Here is a 21,362-nt window from a genome sequence, read left to right on the forward strand (position 1 = left end):
CTACTGGAAGCGAACTTGCCTCGTGAACATCTCCGCGCACACGTCCTCCGCCCGCTGCGAGCCCTCCGACTCCGTGTCGCTGCGCGACTCCGAGTCAGAATCAAACTCCGAGGTGAGCGCCGGCGACTTTCGACCGCTCAACCCTCGTTTTAGCCCTATTTCGGTCGTCAGGATCTCCTTGATGACGTCATCGGCGTCCATCTGGTTTTGTCTACGATTTTTCTCTCGCAACTGCCGCGCCCGCTTCTTGATGTCGGCGAGGAAGCCGGTCGCCCCGTGCGGGAGCTCCAGCGACGCGTCCCGCGGCGACGCGTCGGCCGGGTCGACGAGCGACCGCGCCAGGTCCGGGGTGGAGCCTTTGGAGGACTCGGAGGCCGCGTCGAGAGATTCCAGCGAGGCGCCGACGCTACGGAAAGCGGCGAGCCCGTTGACGACGGACACCTGGTAGCCGTCGTCGCGGCTCGTGCGGACGATGACGCCGTCTCGGGTCGTGCCGAGCAGCGCCGGCTGCGGCAGCTTCAGGTGGAACGTCGCCGGCGCGCCGACCTCGGAGCCGCTCGACGCCACAGACGTCGCGTCGCACGTGCAGGCGGGGCCGCGATACGCCTCGTCGCCGACGTGGACGATCGTGACTCGGTCCTCGCCGACCGCGTACAGGAAGGGCCTCACGAACGCGAACTCGTGGACGGGCGCGCTCCACTTGGCGTCGTCGACGCGCGTGCGGCGGCCGGCCTCGTCGACGAACACGCCGCACTCGGCGTAGCACAGCAGCAGCTCCCGGGGCTCGGCGGCGACGAGCAGCACGGCGCGGGGCGACGAGCGGCCGCGCGCGGCGGCGGCGACGGCGGGGTCGGCGCCGGCGAAGGGCTCCAGCGCGCCGTGGGGCAGCTCGGCGCGCAGCGGGCGCTCGGCGGCCACGTACAGCGCGCCGGCCGTCAGCAGCAGCGCGGCGGGCGCGCACGAGAGGCCGAAGGCGCGCGCCACGCTGTAGGCGGCGGCGGCCGCGTCGTAGCGCAGCAGCACCACGCGCCGCCCCAGCGCCACCGCGCACGACCCGTCCGACCCCGGGCCCGTCGTCGCCTGCCCACACAATATTATATTATTACACTGTTAAGCTTTGGATTCCTCCGAAAACGGTGCCGTCATATTACGGCCGTAATATAGCGGTGAATGACGTCACTAGAACGTTGTCTATGTAAACAAGATGGCGCGGTTTCTTAGACGGCGTTGATTGTCAACGTAACGTAATAAAGCGGTGCCGTAATTTGGATGACGGCCGCCATGACCTTGTCGATAGTTAAGCTTTGGTTTCCTCCGATAGCGGTGCCGTAATATAGCGGCCGTCTCCATACAAATACTACGACATCCATATTTAGCCGTATTATTTAGTATGCAGACGGCCGCTATATGACGGCACCGCTATCCTAGGAAAACCGATCTTTTCGTGAACGTTTTATTAGATAGCGGTGACGCCATTTTGAATAAATGACACGAGATTTGAATAAATGATTCCGTACTACGATTATTTTCCTCTTCTGATGATATTTCATCCTCCAAGTAAATTATAGACGGTCAAGCAAATCTTGTCAGTAGGAAAAGGCGCGAAATTCAAGTTTTCTATGGGACTATATCCCTTCGCGCCTAGATTTTTCAAATTTGCCGCTTTGACCTTGGTGGCTGACGGTGTGTTACAACGCCGTGGTATTTTCCACATGTCGTCACCGTAAAGACGGCCGTCTTTTGCTGCCGCTATTGCTTTGGTTTCCTCCGATAGCGGTGCCGTCATATAGCGGCCGTCTCCATACAAATACTACGACACCCATATTTAGCCGTATTATTTAGTATGGAGACGGCCGCTATATGACGGCACCGCTATCGGAGGAAACCAAAGCTTATATGACGGCCGTCATATGACGGCACCGTTTTCGGAGGAATCCAAAGCTTAACGCACCAATCGCGACGGCATCTTCGGCCACTACGGCGACCGCCAGCGGTCTGCCGGCGCCGGTCTATCAAACTCGGAGCTCCCATAAAAATAACCCACCCCGAGTTATTTTTTTTAAACTATAGGTTAAAAACTTACGGTAATGAGATGCGGGTGCGCGGCGTCGGGCAGCGGCACCCGGGCGACGGCGAGGGCGGGCTGCAGGCTCGCGGCGCGGCGCAGCGCGGAGGCCAGCGCGGCCGAGCCCGCGTGCAGCAGCGCGCCGCCGCGCGCCAGCAGCGTGCGCGCGCCGCTCACGCACACGCCCGTCACGGCGCCGCGCCAAGGGGGCGACTCCGGCAACGTCAACAGCACCGGCCCGCGCAGGGAGTGCAGCCCGTCGTCGCACCCTGGACATAAATTTGCATCGATTAGATATTTTGCTATTAAATTGACCGTGCATCGAAATGTACCACTAATCATTCCATATTATAATGCCGGAATGAATTTTTCCAATAAATAAAATAGAGTGTACGATTACAAGATTTATAAATATAGCACACCTATTGCAACAGCATCATTCCCGACTATGACAGCGGCCGGCGGTCCGACAGGGCTAGAAGAGAACGCGGGTCGGACCGCACGAATAAAGCACACAAGAGATAGTATAGTTCGTTTTTTTTAGCATTAGAAATAAGGTAAACAATCTTGATGTGTCTTTTAATTGAAAAACACATTTTAAAAATAAGTTACGGTAAATATGTAACAATTATGAATCTAATACGATCTTTTATAATCTTCTGCTTTCATAAGTAATAGTTATTGATTTTTAAAAAGTGTTTCTCAATTAAAAGACATGTCAAAATCGCTTACCTTCTTTCAAGTTCTTTCTAATGCTAAAAAAAACGAACTATAGTGTAAAGCTTTGGATTCCTCCAAAAACGGTGCCGTCATATGACGGCCGTCATATAGCGGCCGCAAAAGACGGCCGTCTTTACGGTGGCGACATGTGGAAAGTACCACGGCGTCATAACACACCGTCATCCACCAAGGTCAAAGCGGCAAATTTGAAAAATGTAGGCGCGATGGGATAACGTCCCATAGAAAATTTGAATTTCGCGCCTTTTCCTACTGACAAGATTTGCTTGATCATCTATAATTTACTTGGAGGATGAAATATCATCAGAAGAGGAAAATAATCGTAGTACGGAATCATTTATTCAAATCTCGTGTCATTTATTCAAAATGGCGTCATCGCTATCTAATAAAACGTTCACGAAACTATCGACACCGTCACGACGGCCGTCATCTTAACCTTTGGATTCCTCCGAAAACGGTGCCGTCATATGACGGCCGTCATATAGCGGCCGCAAAAGACGGCCGTCTTTACGGTGGCGACATGTGGAAAGTACCACGGCGTCATAACACACCGTCATCCACCAAGGTCAAAGCGGCAAATTTGAAAAATGTAGGCGCGATGGGATAACGTCCCATAGAAAATTTGAATTTCGCGCCTTTTCCTACTGACAAGATTTGCTTGATCATCTATAATTTACTTGGAGGATGAAATATCATCAGAAGAGGAAAATAATCGTAGTACGGAATCATTTATTCAAATCTCGTGTCATTTATTCAAAATGGCGTCACCGCTATCTAATAAAACGTTCACGAAACTATCGACACCGTCACGACGGCCGTCATCTTACGTTACGTTGTCAATCAACGTAACGTAACGCCGTCTAGGAAACCGCGCCATCTTGTTTACATAGACAACGTTCTAGTGACGTCAGTCAACGCTATATAGCGGCCGTAATATGACGGCACCGTTTTCGGAGGAATCCAAAGCTTAACGCACCAATCGCGACGGCATCTTCGGCCACTACGGCGACCGCCAGCGGTCTGCCGGCGCCGGCGTGGAGCTGGCGCGGCGTGTAGCCGGCGGCGGGCGGCGGCGCGGCGCGCAGCCCGGCGAGCCAGTGCGCACGCGCGGCGCGGTCCTCGCACACCGCCGCCGCCGTGCCGCCGCGAGCGTCCGGCTGAGAGATCGTGATCTGGAAATAATCATACATCATTTTAGGGTTCCGTACCCAAAGGGTAAAAACGGGACCCTATTACTAAGACTCCGCTGTCCGTCCGTCCGTCTGTCACCAGGCAGTATCTCACGAACCGTGATAGCTAGACAGTTGAAATTTTCACAGATGATGTATTTCTGTTGCCGCTATAACAACAAATACTAAAAACAGAATAAAATAAAGATTTAAGTGGGGCTCCCATACAACAAACGTGATTTTTGACCGAAGTTAAGCAACGTCGGGCGGGGTCAGTACTTAGATGGGTGACCGTTTTTTTGCTTGTTTTGCTCTATTTTTTGTTGATGGTGCGGAACCCTCCGTGCGCGAGTCCGACTCGCACTTGGCCGGTTTTTTTATTATTATTGTCGAATTCCATACAACAATAAACATCATCTCGAGCACCAAAGGCTGTCAAACTCCATATAAAACAATATACCATCGTGGGGAGCGCCATCTAAGTTTAACCCTTAAATGCATGATTTTTTTCTTTTTGCCCGAAATTAATATATGTATCACATAATTGTTTGCCGTTTCTAGGAAAAATAGTAAAAAAATTATATCATCAATTTTCACTGCGAAATCAGTGTTAAAAGTTGCATAGGCTAAATCATATTTTTGGAAATATATAGCCATTAGTAAAGGGTATAGGAAAAATCTTAACTGACATCAGAAAAGTACACTATTTATGATGTTCCTATGATAAAATTTGTAAATATAAAATAATTACAAACCCTGAAAAATCAGCCCAAATCACATACTCAAAATCATCAACTTCCATGTTTTTCCAAGTTTTCCGACATTTCGTCTATAAACAAATGTAATTTTTATAAGTTAAAATACTGCGTAAATTTATGTAATAATTCGGAAAATGTATTAGTTTTTTTACTATTGAAATAATATACAGGAACAAATAGAATTTGTTTAACCCTTTATCTGTGAGCTGTCTAATACTTTGTAGACATTTGGCAACACTATGCATTTAAGGGTTAAAGGTTTTTACCGAGCTTTCTCGCTGGGTACGTTGTACAAGGTACAAACAAGTTTCAACTTTGCCATTTCGCCTGTGAGTAACGACCCTCACCGTAAAAGCCCTGCCGGCCTCGTTGAAGGGCAGGCCGGCCACGTGGTCTCCGGCCAGCCGCGCCTGCAGCTCCCTGTCGCCGGCGCGCAGCACGAGCGCGCCGCCGCACAGGCGCGCCGCCATGCGCTCGCGGCTGCCGTCTCGCCTGTACACAAAGTACGGTAAAGTGCAAGCCATAGACTAGGAATCCTCTAGACTGAGTTTAGAGCAATTATTTCATGAAACCGATGCTGCCAAAAATACGGGGGTGCGGGGGGACGAGGTGAGCGAATCCCGTGCCGTGATTGGTCCGTTCAAAGACACGGACCAATCACGGCACGGAATTGACTCGAAGATGGAGTAAAACTACCGTATGAGTGGCAGAGGGGGTAGCGTTACTATGCTCAGTCTAGAGGATGTCTTGTCTGTGGTGCAAGCTATCCATTTTAATACCCTAATGTCTTTAGTCATCATCTTCATCATCTTCCTCGCGTTATCCCGGCATTTTGCCACGGCTCATGGGAGCCTGGGGTCCGCTTGGCAATGAAATAGGCAGAGTGCCGGGAGGGGAGTAGATACTAAACTCAGGTCGCTGTGTTATAGTTTATATCCTGTCACTATACAAGTCACCACCAATCTCCTCTAGTAATTCTAATGATCAACTATATATATTATTAAACTACGTGTCTTGAAGAGGAAATCCCTTATCGGATGGAGAGGTGTTTTATCTGTTTATTAATTCGCTAAGTATCCACTACGTGGTTTACGTGTACTAATCCCAAGAATTGGCGTAGGCACTAGTTTTTACGAAAGCTACTGCCATCTGACCTTCCAACCCATAGGGTAAACTAGGCCTTATTGGGATTAGTCCGGTTTCCTTACGATGTTTTCCTTCACCGAAAAGCGACTAGTAGTAAATATCAAATGATATTTCGTACATAAGTTCCGAAAAACTCATTGGTACGAGCCGGGGTTTGAACCCGCGACTTTCGGATTGAAAGTCGCACGCTCTTACCGCTAGGCCACCAGCGCTTCCCTACCCTACCCTAATGTCTTTAGTATAATCACAAATAATTTAAACTAAGAAAAAACAACATTTTTTTCCAAGATACCAGAGCAGTGTTGTGGTTGTTCAAATGTTCATGTATCTAAGTAAAAGCTTCAGTCTCGACTCACGACATTGTGGAAGTTAATTCATTATACAACTTGTAATAGGTATATAGTACATTATTGTCGAGGTTCGGAAGTAGCTACTTGCAGGCTGAGGATTCGTTTTAAACGGACGACCTTGGGAGTCCGTTTAATTGAATCCGAAGCCAGCAAGTAGCCTTCCAGCCGAGTCATATATAGTGCTTTTCTCAAAAATGGTGCAAGAAATAGAAATATTTTACAGAACTTACAGAAGCAACGTTCTAATTTTCCATTCATTTTCACAGAAAAAAATACAACCATTAAAAAAATTAGCTTGCCGCCTTTAAAAAAAAAAGAAGTGTATTTTTCTGCTGAAAATACGCCAACCTATTTGAGACACCTAAATAGTCGCGGTACCAACATTAAGCCTGTAACAGACTATCGCACCGCACCGCGACCTTGGAGCGTCGCACCCATAAGTGAGAGCGAGAAAGAGATATGTTTCTCGCTCTCACTAATGGGTGCAACGCTCCAAGGTCGCGGTGCGGTGCGATAGTCTGTTATAGGCTTTATAATAATAAGTGCTGATCATCTGTTTGGCTGTTTAAGGGACCTATGCCTTCATTTGATATGGCCATTTGAAGTTTTAAAAAGTTTGGAACTCGTTAAATAATGGAATTTGTATGCGACATTGCAGTCCCGAAATCGAGACTGCAATGTTTTTAACTTTTTAATTTTTTGAATGACCATAAACTACGCACTTCGCGACCTATTTTTTAACCGGCAACGTCGACTTTGCCGTCCATTTTTGAGAAAAGTTTTTTTTTTATGAATCTTACATACCATACTATTTGTAAAAATGACTCCTGCGGAGAATTCATCCGTGAGCCCGTCCGTGCATCAGGCGTATCGATACTTTTTACGGTCCTGAAAGAAAACGAGTAAATCTTAGCCTAATGTGACATTTCACATTACTAATGTCTAACTATTACTGTATGAATAGTTTTTTCATCACAAACTCTAGTCCAATCAAAGTAATAAAATGTAGCGGAAGAAATTGAAAATCTTATTACTGGATTGTAAAAATAATTCTTCTCAAAGTAATCATTAAATAATTACCCGTTCGGAGTTTTCTTCTCACGTCTCGGAGTCGGAGGGCAACTGAAATAATTGTATGATTATTTAGTGTAGTTTCGGCATTAATAATTAATTTGATATGTATTAAAGCAGGATTAGGTTAAGGTAGTGATACATACTTGCTTTCGTCGAGAGATTTAGAAGCGGCAAATTTAGCGCGCAATCGGTCCAATTCTTCTCGTAATTCTCTGGAAAAAATATTTTTATTCAACATAAATTCTCATTAACAAGGAAACAAAATCCGCATTAGTGACTTTTTCTTTCGTTTGTTTCATTATTATAACTCTTCATACAAATGCTGCCCCGGGAGCATTCCTTGAATAAACAGAGTCACACAGACTAAGGGTCACTTGCACCAAACCGTATGTCACCGTCAAAGCGTTCGCTAAATATTATTGTTTGCAAACTTTCATAGTTAATTGCTGAATGATGTTGATCGGTCCGATAAATGTGGTTAGTCCTTATAGTTGTGTACCTACATTGAATGTAAACAAAGACAGTTTAAATTTTGCGGAATCAAAATCCTTGTCTTGACCGCTATACTCGTCGTTTATGTATACAGGGTCATTTTTGGACCGTTAGCCATATTGTGCGTAGGCCTTACTGAACAACTTTTTCTATGGGACCAACTCCGAAATCACAAAAATATTATTCATACATTTTGGTCGAGTGGATGTCGACGTTTTCTATGGGAACGCCTATTTCTACCTAATCACCTCGCACAATATGGCTAACGGTCCAAAAATGACCCAGTATAATAATGACGTGTGTGTGTACCTGTTGGCGCGGCGCAGCGGCGGCGAGGCGTTGGTGCGGTGGCCCGAGCGGCCAAACAGCTTGTTGCTTAGCGAACACTTCTTCCGCCCGACTTCTTCCACTTTGGCCTGCAACGGTTACTTCATAATGTAAACGTGAAACACAGAGACAATGAGCATCGCCTAGTGTAGGCGTATGGACAGGCTGTGAAGTGGGCTCAAAAAGTGGGTAGACGAGATATCGATTCTTCAACTTTTATTGTACCGATATCGCGTGACGCGATTAAATACAAATAAATGAATAATAAAAAGCCCTGGGAGTTAGATGTTTCTGATAATCCAAAGTGCTAGAAGATAAGGGATCAATGGGAAAGGCATCCTAACTTACGAAGATACGATGGCCGTATTCATACTCTTTAATATGAACAAATTTTCTGGTTACTCACGTGGATTTGGTCACTTGCGCGACATATTTCGGAGAACCTAGGTCTCCATTATTAATTCCATTCTCGTGTTGGCTCTAAGAAATATGTCACGCGAGTTTCTATGTCTACCGGCAGTTTTAAAGCGAATAAGTCGAAGAGTGGAACAATAAGGGTTCATTTAGACGATGCGAGTTTCATTACATTGCGGGTTTTGATCGGTCGGTTGAATTGGACGTAACCAACAGTCGCAATGTAACTAAAATCGCGTGCGAGTTCGCGCGCCGTCTAAATCAGCCCTAAGTGTACCTGCAGGAAGTCGATGAGCTTGGCCTGCTGGCGCAGCGTGGCGTCGGCCTTGGTCTCGCGCGTGCGCCACCACGCCGTCGCCGCCTCCGCCGCCTCGCGGGCGCTTTCCAACTCCTCCTGTACTCACACACAAAACGGCGTGTAATGCAAACGTCACAAAATTATTATATTCTAGAATTTAACATTTTAACCGCCGTGAATGTTTTACAATCAGGACGTGATTAATAGGAAATTTCTCGGATATCGCACGAAAGTCAATTTTAGACCGACCGGGGTCGACGGGAGCGAATAAAACGTTTTCAACACATTCCTGACCAAATTGTGTTTACGGTTCCGCGGGCTCGTAGTCCAGTGGCAAAATGCAGAGGTTAATATAGGCCGGACTCGAAAACTGAATTACATACCAGGGATGTTGCGGATGCCGATTTTTTGACATCCGCGGACGCGGTTGCAGATTTTTAAAGGCTCACATCCGCGGATGCGGATGTCAAGATAGATACATAAAAAACGTCAAATATTACATTTTAGTACATTTTATTTCAAAAAACCGGCCAAGTGCGATTCGGACTCGCGTTCCAAGGGTTCCGTACATTAAGTCCCACTCACGCTTGACTGCTAATTTCTAATAGGTTTTTTGTCGTCACTTACGCCGATGCTAAGACGTTCCTGTACCGATCTGTTCCACATCCGCATCCGCATTAAACTCCGCATCGATTTTATGCGAATGCGGCTGCAGATGCGGATGTTGAAAATAATGCGGAAGTCCCGCGGTTGCGGATGCGGATATTCGCAATATCTCTGTTACATACTAGAAATAGGGTCATTTCAGGTTTCGCCCGGTTTCTGTAGAAAAATAGGTCTCAACCTTGTATAGTTTGTAGCTTTCTAATAGACCCCGAAGACTAATCCTATTGTCTATTGTTCAGTAAAACCGCACGTGCTACTTACCTGCAAAAAAGGGTCTTCATTATTCTATTTGGCACCTGAGCGCGGGCTAGTCCAACGCTCAAAAAACCAGTGTAGGTGCGCTCTCCGATAACGTGCCTTTGTTGCGCATCTCGATGACACATTTTAGACTGGTTCTGTAGCGTCCGACTCGCCGGCACTCAGTAACCGAAGTACCGATTTTTTATGCAGGTGGTTGTGGCACGTGGCACGAGCGGTTTTTCTTAACAATAGACAATAGGATTAGCCTTCGGGGTCTATTAGAAAGCTACAAACTATACCTGTGCCTCGTCTCGCTGAGCCTGCAGCCGCAGCGCCAGCTCGTGGTGGTCGTGCGCTCTCGTGCGCAGCGCGGCGCACTCCTCCTGCAGGTCGCGCACGCGGCGCGCGGCGCTGCCCAGCGCGGCGCGCGCCGCCGCCTCCGACCCCTCTAGCGCGGCGCAGCGCGCCTCCAGCGAGACCACCAGCGAGTCGGCGCGCTCGATTCGCTCCTGGAACGTGTATATACATTCAGCCATCTATTTAAACAGTGTTATTTATTTATTCAAGAAACAAAGTCTTTTATAGTTATATATAACACTGGAAATTTTTCTTAAAACAAGACTTAACAGTTTCCTTAATGATAATATTTTAACATCATGTTAAATCAAATTGTTTTGTACAGAGTAAAACAGAGCTATTTGTGCATACAACAATAAACAAAAAAGAAAAATAATAATAAAACTAAAATATAAGAGTATCACAGTATCAAAAATTCTACAATTTTATCAATAAATATAGGTATCTTATTTTATCTTATAACAACCATAACAATTGTTTTAAAACTGAAATACAAAAAAAAAAAGGTTTTGTTACTCGTAATCAATTACAAAGTTAGTGTTCTGTTAAAGCTCCTCTGGAGCGGTCGCGGGGGCTCAGATAGTAAATGTGCCTGCTACTGAAAGGCATTAAAACCCGAGTGTATAGTAGGGAACCACCCGAGTGTTTTAATGCCTAGTAAATAAGTTTAAGTAGAATACCGGTGTCTTTGAGAAAGTGGCCTAATTCAAGGTCAGGAATGCCTTCTTAAAATTAACGAAGTTTAAAAAACCGGCCAAGTGCGAGTCGGACTCGCGCACGGAGGGTTCCGCACCATCAACAAAAAATAGAGCAAAACAAGCAAAAAAACGGTCACCCATCCAAGTACTGACCCCGACCGACGTTGCTTAACTTCGGTCAAAAATCAAGTTTGTTGTATGGGAGCCCCACATAAATCTTTATTTTATTCTGTTTTTAGTATTTGTTGTTATAGCGGCAACAGAAATACATCATCTGTGAACATTTCAACTGTCTAGCTATCACGGTTCGTGAGATACAGCCTGGTGACAGACGGACGGACGGACGGACGGGCAGCGGAGTCTTAGTAATAGGGTCCCGTTTTTACCCTTTGGGTACGGAACCCTAAAAAACACGATGTATAGAGAGTTGTATGTGTCGTACCTGCAGCAGCTGCACCTGCGCGCTGGCCTGCTTGTGCAGGTCGCGCGTGCGCTCGAGGTCCTGCGCGGCGGCCGCCAGCTCGGCCGCGCGCGCCGCGCACGCGCCCTGCGCGCCGCCCAGCCTCTCCTGCGCCGCGGACAGCTCCGCGCGGAGACGCTGCACCTCGCACTGGCAACACATACGCATTTTTATAGTTGGTCAAACCAAATTGACAGTAAATAAGAACAAAAAAACAATACTCATCCTTTTCTTTTAGGTGCTAGTACTAGTGTAAGACAATAACAGTATGATTCAGTCCAGTGAAATGAGACAGTCCTTTGACAAACTATAGGCAATACACAAACTGAGCCAAGAAAACGATATATTGATTCTGTATCAAAATATACCAGGAATATATTATAGGGGTATCTTTTGTTGCTTTTATTATGTTTATCAAAGATTTGTGATCAAAACAACAACGGAATACTCTCTAAAGCTAATTAATTACGTACCTCGTGATCTTTGCTCTTCCCTTCGTTCATATCTGATAACTTTTCCAAATCTATCAGTTGTCCCTCCAGCAGGCTACACGCTTCTTGCAACGCTTTATTATTCTGAAAATAAACATTTTTTTATTCATAATCAGACTGCCCATAGTGAAGCCAGTCATACTTAAGCGATAGTGAAGTCGTGTTGCACAGAAACAGAATGTGTTCGCCGCGTCTGCGTCCCGAAAACAAAACACGTCATTGTTTTTTGCGGTAAACGCCGCGGCAAGCGCATTGTATTTTTTCTACCGTATAACAACATAGGCAACTTTGGTTTATGCGTACAACGCTGCGTCTGTAACGTGATTTAGGGTTTTCCTACGGGTACTGACGCGGAATCGATAAAAGCCGATAGGAAAGAGCTTTTATGTCTACGCAATAAGTGAAAAAGACACGTTACGACGCGACGACATGTTTGTCGTTCTTTCCGCCTCGATTCCGCGCTTAGCGCTTGCGCTTGACATTAAAATACAATGTTGTTCCGTGAAAATGAATAGTTACGTTAGTCCGAGCATAGATATGATTACCGCGTAATAATGCGAGTTGAGGTTGGCGAGCACGGCCTCGACGGCGGGGCAGCGGCCGGCCAGCAGGTCGGTGGCGAGCGCCACGCGCAGGCGCCGCGCGCGAGCGCTGCGCGACGGCTGCCACATCCGCGCCGAGGGCTTCGGACCTATCGGCGGTTTCTCGCCATTCTTGGCTACCGACTTCATTCAGGTGGACTTCATTTTGGACGTGAACGAAAGTATTGCACGGTTTCGGTGTAGTCTTTAAAAGGTACAATCGAACATCGCAATTCAAACTTCCTATTTTCCGATATTTAATTTACGAGTTTACTTTCCGCAAAAAAATACTGACTTCCTTCAATGTATTCATTTATAGTTCGTTTTTTTTAGCATTAGAAAGAACTTGAAAGAAGGTAAGCGATTTTGACACGTCTTTTAATTGAAAAACACTTTTTAAAAATCAATAACTATTACTTATGAAAGCAGCCAGCCTATTATGGATAGCTTTATCCATCTTTATCCACGTGATAAAATAACTGTCACTGTTTAACACCGTGGGAAAGAAAGTGACGGACACCGTTTTATCACGCTGTCACGTAGACAAGAACGACCATCATATCCGTACTGAAGACTATAAAAGATCGTATAAGATTCATAATTCGAGGGAAGCCAGTGCTGTCAAACTGGTTTAAATTGACAGACATTCAGACGTACTCATTTGAGTAACCACTGTTGAATTGAAACTTGTTGAATTGAATAATTGTTACATATTTACCGTAACTTATTTTTAAAATGTGTTTTTCAATTAAAAGACACATCAAGATTGTTTACCTTATTTCTAATGCTAAAAAAAACGAACTATAATATGAAGTCATTTTGTACGCGAACGAAAGTTTGTTGTTTTGCTATTTAGTTCAAAATGTAAACACGAGTACCTAATGTACCTATCGCAGTTACCAAAATTCCTATTCTATTCCCTATTTTGCGAATTGCGAATTCCATTTACGAAGTCACTTTCCGCAAAAAAAGTACTCCTTCCATTTCGACACTGTGTCATGTCCAAAAATATTTGAACTACAGTTCCGATATTTTTAAGAGGTGATTACAATGTTCAACCACTGTTGAGTACGGCGCGAGCACGACTAAGCTTTGAATGGTTGTCGGATATATTTTTGTTAGGCAGCACAATAGCATTGTATAGCATTTGTTACACATTATAATAAACAATAAAGAACCGTCTAACAATACAGTTGTTTATTTATGTTTAGCGAAGATTGAATGTATGACGTTTAAGTACTGATGTATGATTCAATAAACTCGTTAAGTATTAGAAGATCATTTAAAAGAAAAAACAAGCCGTGGAGACGTCACTAATCGCTGTACGCTCGCTGGCTCTTTAGTTTACAGATCGTTGGGTGACAAGTAAAAGTCACTAACTAACATCATTGAAATTATTGGACAATAAACCGTGTTACAAGTATAATAAAGTGCATTGTTGCTTTAATTTTTTGATAGTACTTAGTCACTTTTACTTTGTCACCCGACGAGATGTAGTTGTGAGTTCTGAATTGCAGGTAGTCAATCTGCAAGTTAACTGTGTAACCCTGCACTCGGTGTTGCGCATGCGCAGTTGGACCTTCTCGTCGCTGCTCTTGTTATTCAGTACTTAAGTCATCACTTCCCACTGTGCAGCTCACTTTATGAAAGATCGTCGTGAACCAGAAAGTAACATTGTCTCACCTGCGTCAGTTCGGTGTTGCGGAGTTCTCGTGGCGGGGTTGCGCGCGCTCGGGGCTACTCATCTCGGCGTGGAGTCGGCTTCTCGCTGTACTGGGGCTCGCTTTTAAACTTACATATAACGTTGTGAGTTTTGGATAATGAAGGTGGTGAACTGCGGCGGTCCTACCTGCGCTAACTCTGTGTTGTGTGCGCGCAGTTCGACGTTCTCGTCGCGGAGCTGCCCGCGCTCGCGGCTGCTCATCTCTTCCTATACTTCGGCGTGGAGGCTGCATCTCGCTGTACTTGGGCTCGCTCTTAATCTTACAGATAACGTTGCGAGTTCTGTATAATGAAGGTGGTGGACTGCGGCGGTGTTACCTGCGCTAACTCGGTGTTGTGTGCGCGTAGTTCCACGTTCTCGTCGCGGAGCTGCCCGCGCTCGCGGCTGCTCATCTCTTCCTATTCTTTGGCGTGGAGGCTGCATCTCGCTGTACTTGGGCTCGCTCTTAATCTTACAGATAACGTGGTGAGTTCTGGATAATAAAGGTGGTGAACTGCGGCGGTGTTACCTGCGCTAACTCTGTGTTGTGTGCGCGTAGTTCCACGTTCTCGTCGCGGAGCTGTCCGCGCTCGCGGCTGCTCATCTCTTCCTATTCTTCGGCGTGGAGGCTGCATCTCGCTGTACTGGAACTTGCTCTTAAGCCTACAGATAACGTTGTGAGTTCTGGATAATAAAGGTGGTGAGCTACGGCGGTGTTACCTGCGCTAACTCGGTGTTGTGTGCGCGCAGTTCCACGTTCTCGTCGCGGAGCTGCCCGCGCTCGCGTCTACTCATCTTTTTCTGTTCTTCGGCGTGGAGCCTGCATCTCGCTGTACTGGAACTTGCTCTTAAGCGTACAGATAACGTTGTGAGTTCTGGGTAATGAAGGTGGTGGACTGCGGCGGTGTTACCTGCGCTAACTCTGTGTTGTGTGCGCGCAGTTCGACGTTCTCGTCGCGGAGCTGCCCGCGCTCGCGGCTGCTCATCTCCTCCTGCTCTTCGGCGTGCATTCGGCGCTTCTCGCTGTACTGGAGCTCGCTCTTCAGCTTACGTATGTCGTTACGAGATCTGAAGTTTAACTCGCAAAGTAATAAAAGAAGAAAAAATAAAATAATGAATGATGCGGTATTAAAGTATCGTTTGCTTTATCGTGTGGCTAACTCCGTCCATCATATGCACGCTGAACAAAATGGCAACGCCATTAGTTAATAGGAATTTGAATTGTCAAACCTTAACGCTTTAGTAACCACATTTTTTAATCAATTTTCTAATGGATAATAATGAATATAATGATACATACCGATTCGGTCGCTTTTCGGTGAAGGAAAACATCGTGAGGAAACCGGACTAATCCCAATACGGGCCTAGTTTACCCTCTGGGTTGGAAGGTCAGATGGCAGTCGCTTTCGTAAAAACTAGTGCCCACGCCAATTACTGGGATTAGCTGCCAAGCGGACCCCAGGCTACCATGAGCCGTGGCAAAATGCCGGGACAACGCGAGGAAGATGATGATGATGAATGATACATACCGATCGACTTCAGCCTGAGCCGTCTCATGGCGTTTCTGCAACGCAGCTAACTGTTGCTTGGTCCTCTCGGCCTCCTTGGTCGCCTGCTCGTACTGAGGTTTCAGTGCATCTAGCTCAGCCTGGACCTCTGTGGCTTTCCTCTCGGCGGTCCGTTTGGCCTCCAGGACCGCGGTCAACCGCTCCTCCGCACGTTTCAGGTCGCGAGCGGTTGATTTGGCTTCTAATGAGAGCTCGTTGAACTCACGCTCCTGAGAAACCATTATAAATATGTGGGATAGCTGGGTTTTTTTTACTATATTAAAAATGCGTCTCCGGATAATCTGAACAACTAGATATAGAATAGGAATATTTTAAACTATATGAGATGTAAAATTAGAGGATGTTTAGAAGTATTTTAGAGGGTTACCTTGCGCCACCTGGCTAAATTAGCAGATCTAGCTTCTTGGCGTAGAGCCGCAATTTCTTCCGCACGCGTCTGAAATAAAGAAAAGTTTAGTAAAATGTATTGTTTTGTTATCCCGCAAACGGTAACTTTCAATTTAACTTTCCATGCATGTTACCCTAATCGAGATAGTCTAAGAGGTAGAAATATACTCCAACATACTGACACTGTGCGTTAAGCCCATGTGAGTAAAGATCGGTTTTCCTAGGATAGCGGCGCCGTCATATAGCGGCCGTCTCCATACTAAATAATACGGCTAAATATGGATGTCGTAGTATTTGTATGGAGACGGCCGCTATATGACGGCACCGCTATCCTAGGAAACCAGAGCATAAGCATAAGCCTCGTCCACGCTGTCACTATGCATGTTTGTGTTGCAAGTCACCTCTACTCGCGCACTAGTTATCGTACGAGTTACTCTAGTACAAGTAGGTACTAACCTGCAGCTGAGCCTCGGCGCGTTCTAGCTGCTCCTTCAACACGTGTACTTGCGCGGAGTGCTGCGCGTCGGCCAAGCTCTCGGTGTCGCTCTGCGACTTGTGCGGCGACCCGTGCGGCGTGCCGTGCGCCGAGCCGCGCGCCTCGCACGCGGCGCACGAGCGGCTCTCGAGCGCCGTCACCTCGCGCTCTAGCTGCCGCACGAGCTGCTCGAGCGTGTTCACCTGGTAACGTACAATATATACCTAATAACGAGCTACCTTGGAAGAAATTGTCGTGCGACGCAAGCTAGGGCTGTGGAGACGTCTCACCCGAGACATATATCGTCCTAGCTTGTGCTTTTACTTCGAGCGAAGCATGTCTACATAGACTCAGCTGCTTCGCGCGGCAATCTCCTCACGAAACCGCTCTTTCTCTGTGTGAATCCGCCTTATAAATTAAAAAACCGGCCAAGTGCAAGTCGGACTCGCGTTCGCGTTCGTACATTAAGTCCGATCCACGCTTGATTGCACATTTCATTTCGTTTTCCTGTCATCTATAGGCAATGAACTAATTTGTATATTTTTTTCATAATTTTAGACCCAGTAGTTTCGGAGATAAAGCCCGTATCTGGGTCGGACAGACAGACAGGCAGACGCACGAGTGATTCTATAAGGGTTCAGTTTTTTCCTTTTGAGGTACGGAACCTTAATTACCTTTTAATTTTTATATAATTAATGTCCAGGAGTTTGTAGGGACACAATGTAACAGGAATGCTGACAACGCATTCTAGATGCGAGCCGCGAGGCGCGGGCCTCGCCAGTTGTCCTCCGCCTTGCGACTTGCCCGGTAGTTCCCAATTGCGTATAAGTAGTGTAACGTTTTGCTAAATTTACTGACTGATTAAATTGGTTTTAATTAATTGTGTGTTAATATTGCAGAACGATAATAAAATCTTAATTGATATCCAGTGACTTTCAAATTAACATTCCTTCTGATCCCGGAGTTAGTGGTAGTGATTAGAGACACCTACAAGTTCAATCGAGGAGTTCAACGAACCTTCTCGCGGTGCCTCGCGTCGTCCTGCAAGGCGGCGGCGGCGCGCGCCTCTGCCGCGTCGAGGCGCTCGTTGAAGCGCGCTTCCGTGCGCGAGCACTGCTCTTCCAACGCTGCCTCGCGAGCGGCCGCTTCCTGTATACTGCGCTGGAGCTCCTACATACAACAAATCCAATAAATCCAAGTTAAGAAACGTCAATGAATTTCTTCTTGATCAGTGCCTCCTAAAGACGGCGGTTCAAATCCGGCCATGGGCTTAGTCACTATGGTATTTTATATGTACCTGTACTTGAGCGGCGAGCGTGGAAGCTCGGACGCGCTCCTGCGTGAGCTGTAGCTGGGCTTCCTTCAGCTGCTCCGTAGACGCCGTCGCCACGCGCTGCTTCTCTCCCAGGGATTCCTACAAGTACATTTTTTTACTGGAAATGTATACATTTTTAAGGTCATGTTTGAAAGAAAAACTAAGATAATCTTACACACCTCGAATGTTATCAAATAATTCAATGACATATTGATCCCACCCGTCCGCTTTTTAAGGATGATTGGTTAAAAGCGACGAGATGCCATATGAAAATGTCCTAAGGTCATTTGCACCAACTACAATTGACGGACCGATCACTGCTATTTAACTGTGACTTCAAAGTAATATGTGAGGTTCCACGGCAAAAGGTACCTTATGGAACTTGGCGCTTACATCGCATAGCGCCGCAATAATAATAGCGCGCGGCGGCGGAGCGGCGTTAATAATAGCGTAAGCGCCAAGGGCCATAAGGTACCTTTATCCGTGGGACGTCACATATTTTTCCAAATAAATACAGTAAAGATCGGTTTTCCTAGGATAGCGGTGCCGTCATATAGCGGCCGTCTCCATACAAAATAATACGGCTAAATATGGATGTCGTAGTATTTGTATGGAGACGGCCGCCATATGACGGCACCGCTATCGGAGGAAACCAAAGCTTAAGACGTACCTGTACGGAGGCATATTCTCTTCGAACGTCCTCCAGCTCTGTCCTCAACTCTCTCTTGTCGGCCTCGGCCTCGGCGAGGCGCTTCTCGGATTGCTCTCGGGCGCGGGCCTCTCGCGCCGCGGCGGCCTCGGCGGCGGCGGCGCGCGCGCCGGCCTCGCGGCTCTCGGCCTCGCCTCCGCTGAGGGTCTGGCGGCGGAGCGCGCGCTCTTTTGCTATTGTGTCCTGTCGAATTGGTAGTAAGGTTAGGTTTCGCTGTTAAGCGATGACCTAATATAATAGACAAGTCATTTTTATGGATTACTACATATTTTACCTAATTTAGTAGCAACTACATTATTTTTAAAGCCAAAATACTACAAGCTTGTATATGATACGACAACTACTAAAATATTTCTTGCTACCAACACTTACAATAATTATCTATGCAATTTCTACAAAAGTACTTACTATTTGAGATGTTCCATGTCTAAAGGGCCCATACGCACATGGAGACGCCCTTTAGACATGGAACGCCACATTGACTTCGTTTAGTGCTTTGGTACTACGTAATGACTGTAAAAAGTTAAGCAAAAAATACATAGCAGCGACTCACTAGGTCATACTTTACTCGTCAAATAAGATCTAATTACTACCAACTAAACTACTTCAAGGCTACTGTAACTCACGATGGCGCGCACGTTGAGCTCTGTCAGCGTTCTGTGCCTTAAATCTTGAACTTTTTCTAGTATATCCTGACCAGAACAAAAATAAACAAAAATACTTTCGGACTGAGATAAACATTTGTTATTGCGTAGTTTGTGAACATATATTCAATTCCTTCAATTTTATAATATTATTTAGTGTAAAAGTGTAAGAAACAAACCGGATGAATCCCAGTAAGGCCTTTCCATGTGGGTTGGAAGTTCAAGGTTAAGTCACAAACCTTATAATGCTTATGTTGCGCTCTCGCAGAGTCCGCAGCGGCGACAGCCCTGGCGCACTCCGTCTGCATCTCGCTCACTCTCGCCTCCAGGCGCGCCATGTCCTCCCTCAGCCCGTCCCGCTCGCTCGCGAGGTCCTCGTTCTGCGCCTGCGCCACGCGCAGCTCGGCGCAGGTTCGGTCGGAGGCGGCGGAGGCGAGCTCCTGGTTGGTGCGCTCTAGGGCCATGCGTTCTTCTTTCTCGATTTCGATTTGGCGCTCTAGACGTCTGTTAGAAATGTGGAGGTATAAAGTGTCATTCAATAGAACTTGCTAACTATGTAAACAAAAGTTACTAGTAAATTGACATTCAGTGTCAATTTTAGTATGGCGGTTTGTTTACATAGTTAGCAAGTTCTATTGAATGACACTTTAGTCGAAGTTACAAACGTACTCTCTATTGGGTTGTTATTAAGAGAAGTATCAGTTTTTTTTTAATAGGACCGTACAGCTTTCTTAAATATGTAGAGGTACAGGACTAAGCTTCGGTAACCGCTTACTATTAGGGAGCTTATATGCATGCTTGACTGATGTAAAATTTTGCGGTACTCAACATCTTAGATAGAGTGATAAAGTTAAATTAACCTACACTATTTTTAGTGGTGAGCACCCTGCAAAAACTGGGCACACAGGCGCTTTTTTCGGGCGGGGCGTGAGCGGGGCGCGCCGCTTTTACATATAAAACGCTCACGCTCCGTCCAGAAAACGCGCCTGTGTGACGGAACCTTTAGCTTCGCGAGGGATGCACCTTACATGTGAATCTGGACGCTCCGCTGCATTTTTGTCAGTGCCGTTAAATTAATTTAGCACTCTTACGGTAGGTGTCTTTCCTGCCGGCCTAGAGAAAGTGACAATCGCTATCGCTTCGACGAAACGCTTTGTGTCTCTCTAACACTCTTCCATAATAATGCGACAGTGACAGTTGCGTTTTGATCGCTACGGAGCGCAAGCGATTGGCATGTTGGCTACGCGGCCTGTTAGGTTATACGAACTTGTCCTGCAGACAGTCTTCGCGGCCGTAACCAGCTCTGTAGGCAGTGGTATCGACAGTACCATAGAGAAAAAAATACATAGAGTGCTCACTCCATACATCAGTTTTAGTACCAAAAAGACTATTAGCATCTAGCGTCGAGTAGCGGAACTATCAGTACTGCTACTTGACAATAGATTGTAGCACCGACCGGAAAGTCTTATGCTGTTGAGATAAGACTTTCCGGTCGGTGCTACATCTATTGTCAAGTAGCAGTACTGATAGTTCCGCTATTCGATGCTAGATGTAGACACTGAAATTAATAGTCTGAACTGGTGTATGGAGTGAGCACTCTTGTCTTACTATATTTCTCTATGACAGTACTAACTTGTTCTGCAGGCTGAGCGCGGTGATCTCGGCCTCGTGCTCGGCGTCGGCGGCGCGCCGCACCTTCTCGGCTGTTAGGTCATACGAGCTTGTCTTGCAGATAGTCTTCGCGGCCGCAGCCAGGTGGCTCTGTAGTCAGTGATATCGACAGTACTAACTTGTTCTGCAGGCTGAGCGCGGTGATCTCGGCCTGCAGGCGCGCCCTGGTGCGCTCGTGCTCGGCGTCGGCGGCGCGCCGCACCTTGTCGGCGGCGGCGGCGGCGGCCGCCTCCGCCGCCGCCAGCTTGCTCTGGAGCGACGCGATTTCTCGACCACGAGACGCTAGTAACTTCTCAGAGGACCTGGATACGTTGAGGAAACTTATCATTATGTCATCGTTATATAGTGTGATACAGATCAATTTACCAAAGATGTGGTAAATTTATTGAAAGAATGACAGATAAGGTAAAGTTAAAATCAGACGTAGCTGCACCCCTAGCACATGATTGGCGCGACAGTATCTCGACTACCCGTGTTTTTCTGTGTTAATAAAAGAGAGACGGGTAGTCTATCTCGCCGCGAGATTCTGTCGCGCCAATCATGTGCTAGCCCGGCAGATCGTACATT

At 46.6% G+C, this 21,362-nt stretch overlaps 1 protein-coding gene across 1 annotated transcript in view; it reads right to left on the bottom strand.

Annotated features, from left to right (window-relative positions):
• Nucleotides 1-21,362, bottom strand: part of LOC134657157 (citron rho-interacting kinase) — a 33,509-nt gene continuing 12,147 nt past the window's right edge. The window contains exons 10-31 of the mRNA XM_063512708.1: nt 20,915-21,097; nt 19,364-19,628; nt 19,107-19,172; nt 18,442-18,663; nt 17,754-17,870; nt 17,474-17,626; nt 16,438-16,659; nt 15,962-16,030; nt 15,556-15,803; nt 14,938-15,094; nt 11,726-11,827; nt 11,235-11,402; nt 10,037-10,246; nt 8,811-8,927; nt 8,102-8,208; nt 7,444-7,512; nt 7,307-7,348; nt 7,031-7,114; nt 5,078-5,222; nt 3,780-3,975; nt 2,084-2,334; nt 1-1,080 (exon numbers count right to left, since the gene is read on the bottom strand). Of these exons, the coding sequence (XP_063368778.1) occupies nt 1-1,080; nt 2,084-2,334; nt 3,780-3,975; nt 5,078-5,222; nt 7,031-7,114; nt 7,307-7,348; nt 7,444-7,512; nt 8,102-8,208; nt 8,811-8,927; nt 10,037-10,246; nt 11,235-11,402; nt 11,726-11,827; nt 14,938-15,094; nt 15,556-15,803; nt 15,962-16,030; nt 16,438-16,659; nt 17,474-17,626; nt 17,754-17,870; nt 18,442-18,663; nt 19,107-19,172; nt 19,364-19,628; nt 20,915-21,097 (4,273 nt within the window). The remainder of the gene's footprint in view (nt 1,081-2,083; nt 2,335-3,779; nt 3,976-5,077; nt 5,223-7,030; nt 7,115-7,306; nt 7,349-7,443; nt 7,513-8,101; nt 8,209-8,810; nt 8,928-10,036; nt 10,247-11,234; nt 11,403-11,725; nt 11,828-14,937; nt 15,095-15,555; nt 15,804-15,961; nt 16,031-16,437; nt 16,660-17,473; nt 17,627-17,753; nt 17,871-18,441; nt 18,664-19,106; nt 19,173-19,363; nt 19,629-20,914; nt 21,098-21,362) is intronic.

Source organism: Cydia amplana, chromosome 19, assembly GCF_948474715.1.
Source record: "Cydia amplana chromosome 19, ilCydAmpl1.1, whole genome shotgun sequence".
Taxonomy (NCBI): Eukaryota; Metazoa; Arthropoda; class Insecta; order Lepidoptera; family Tortricidae; genus Cydia; species Cydia amplana.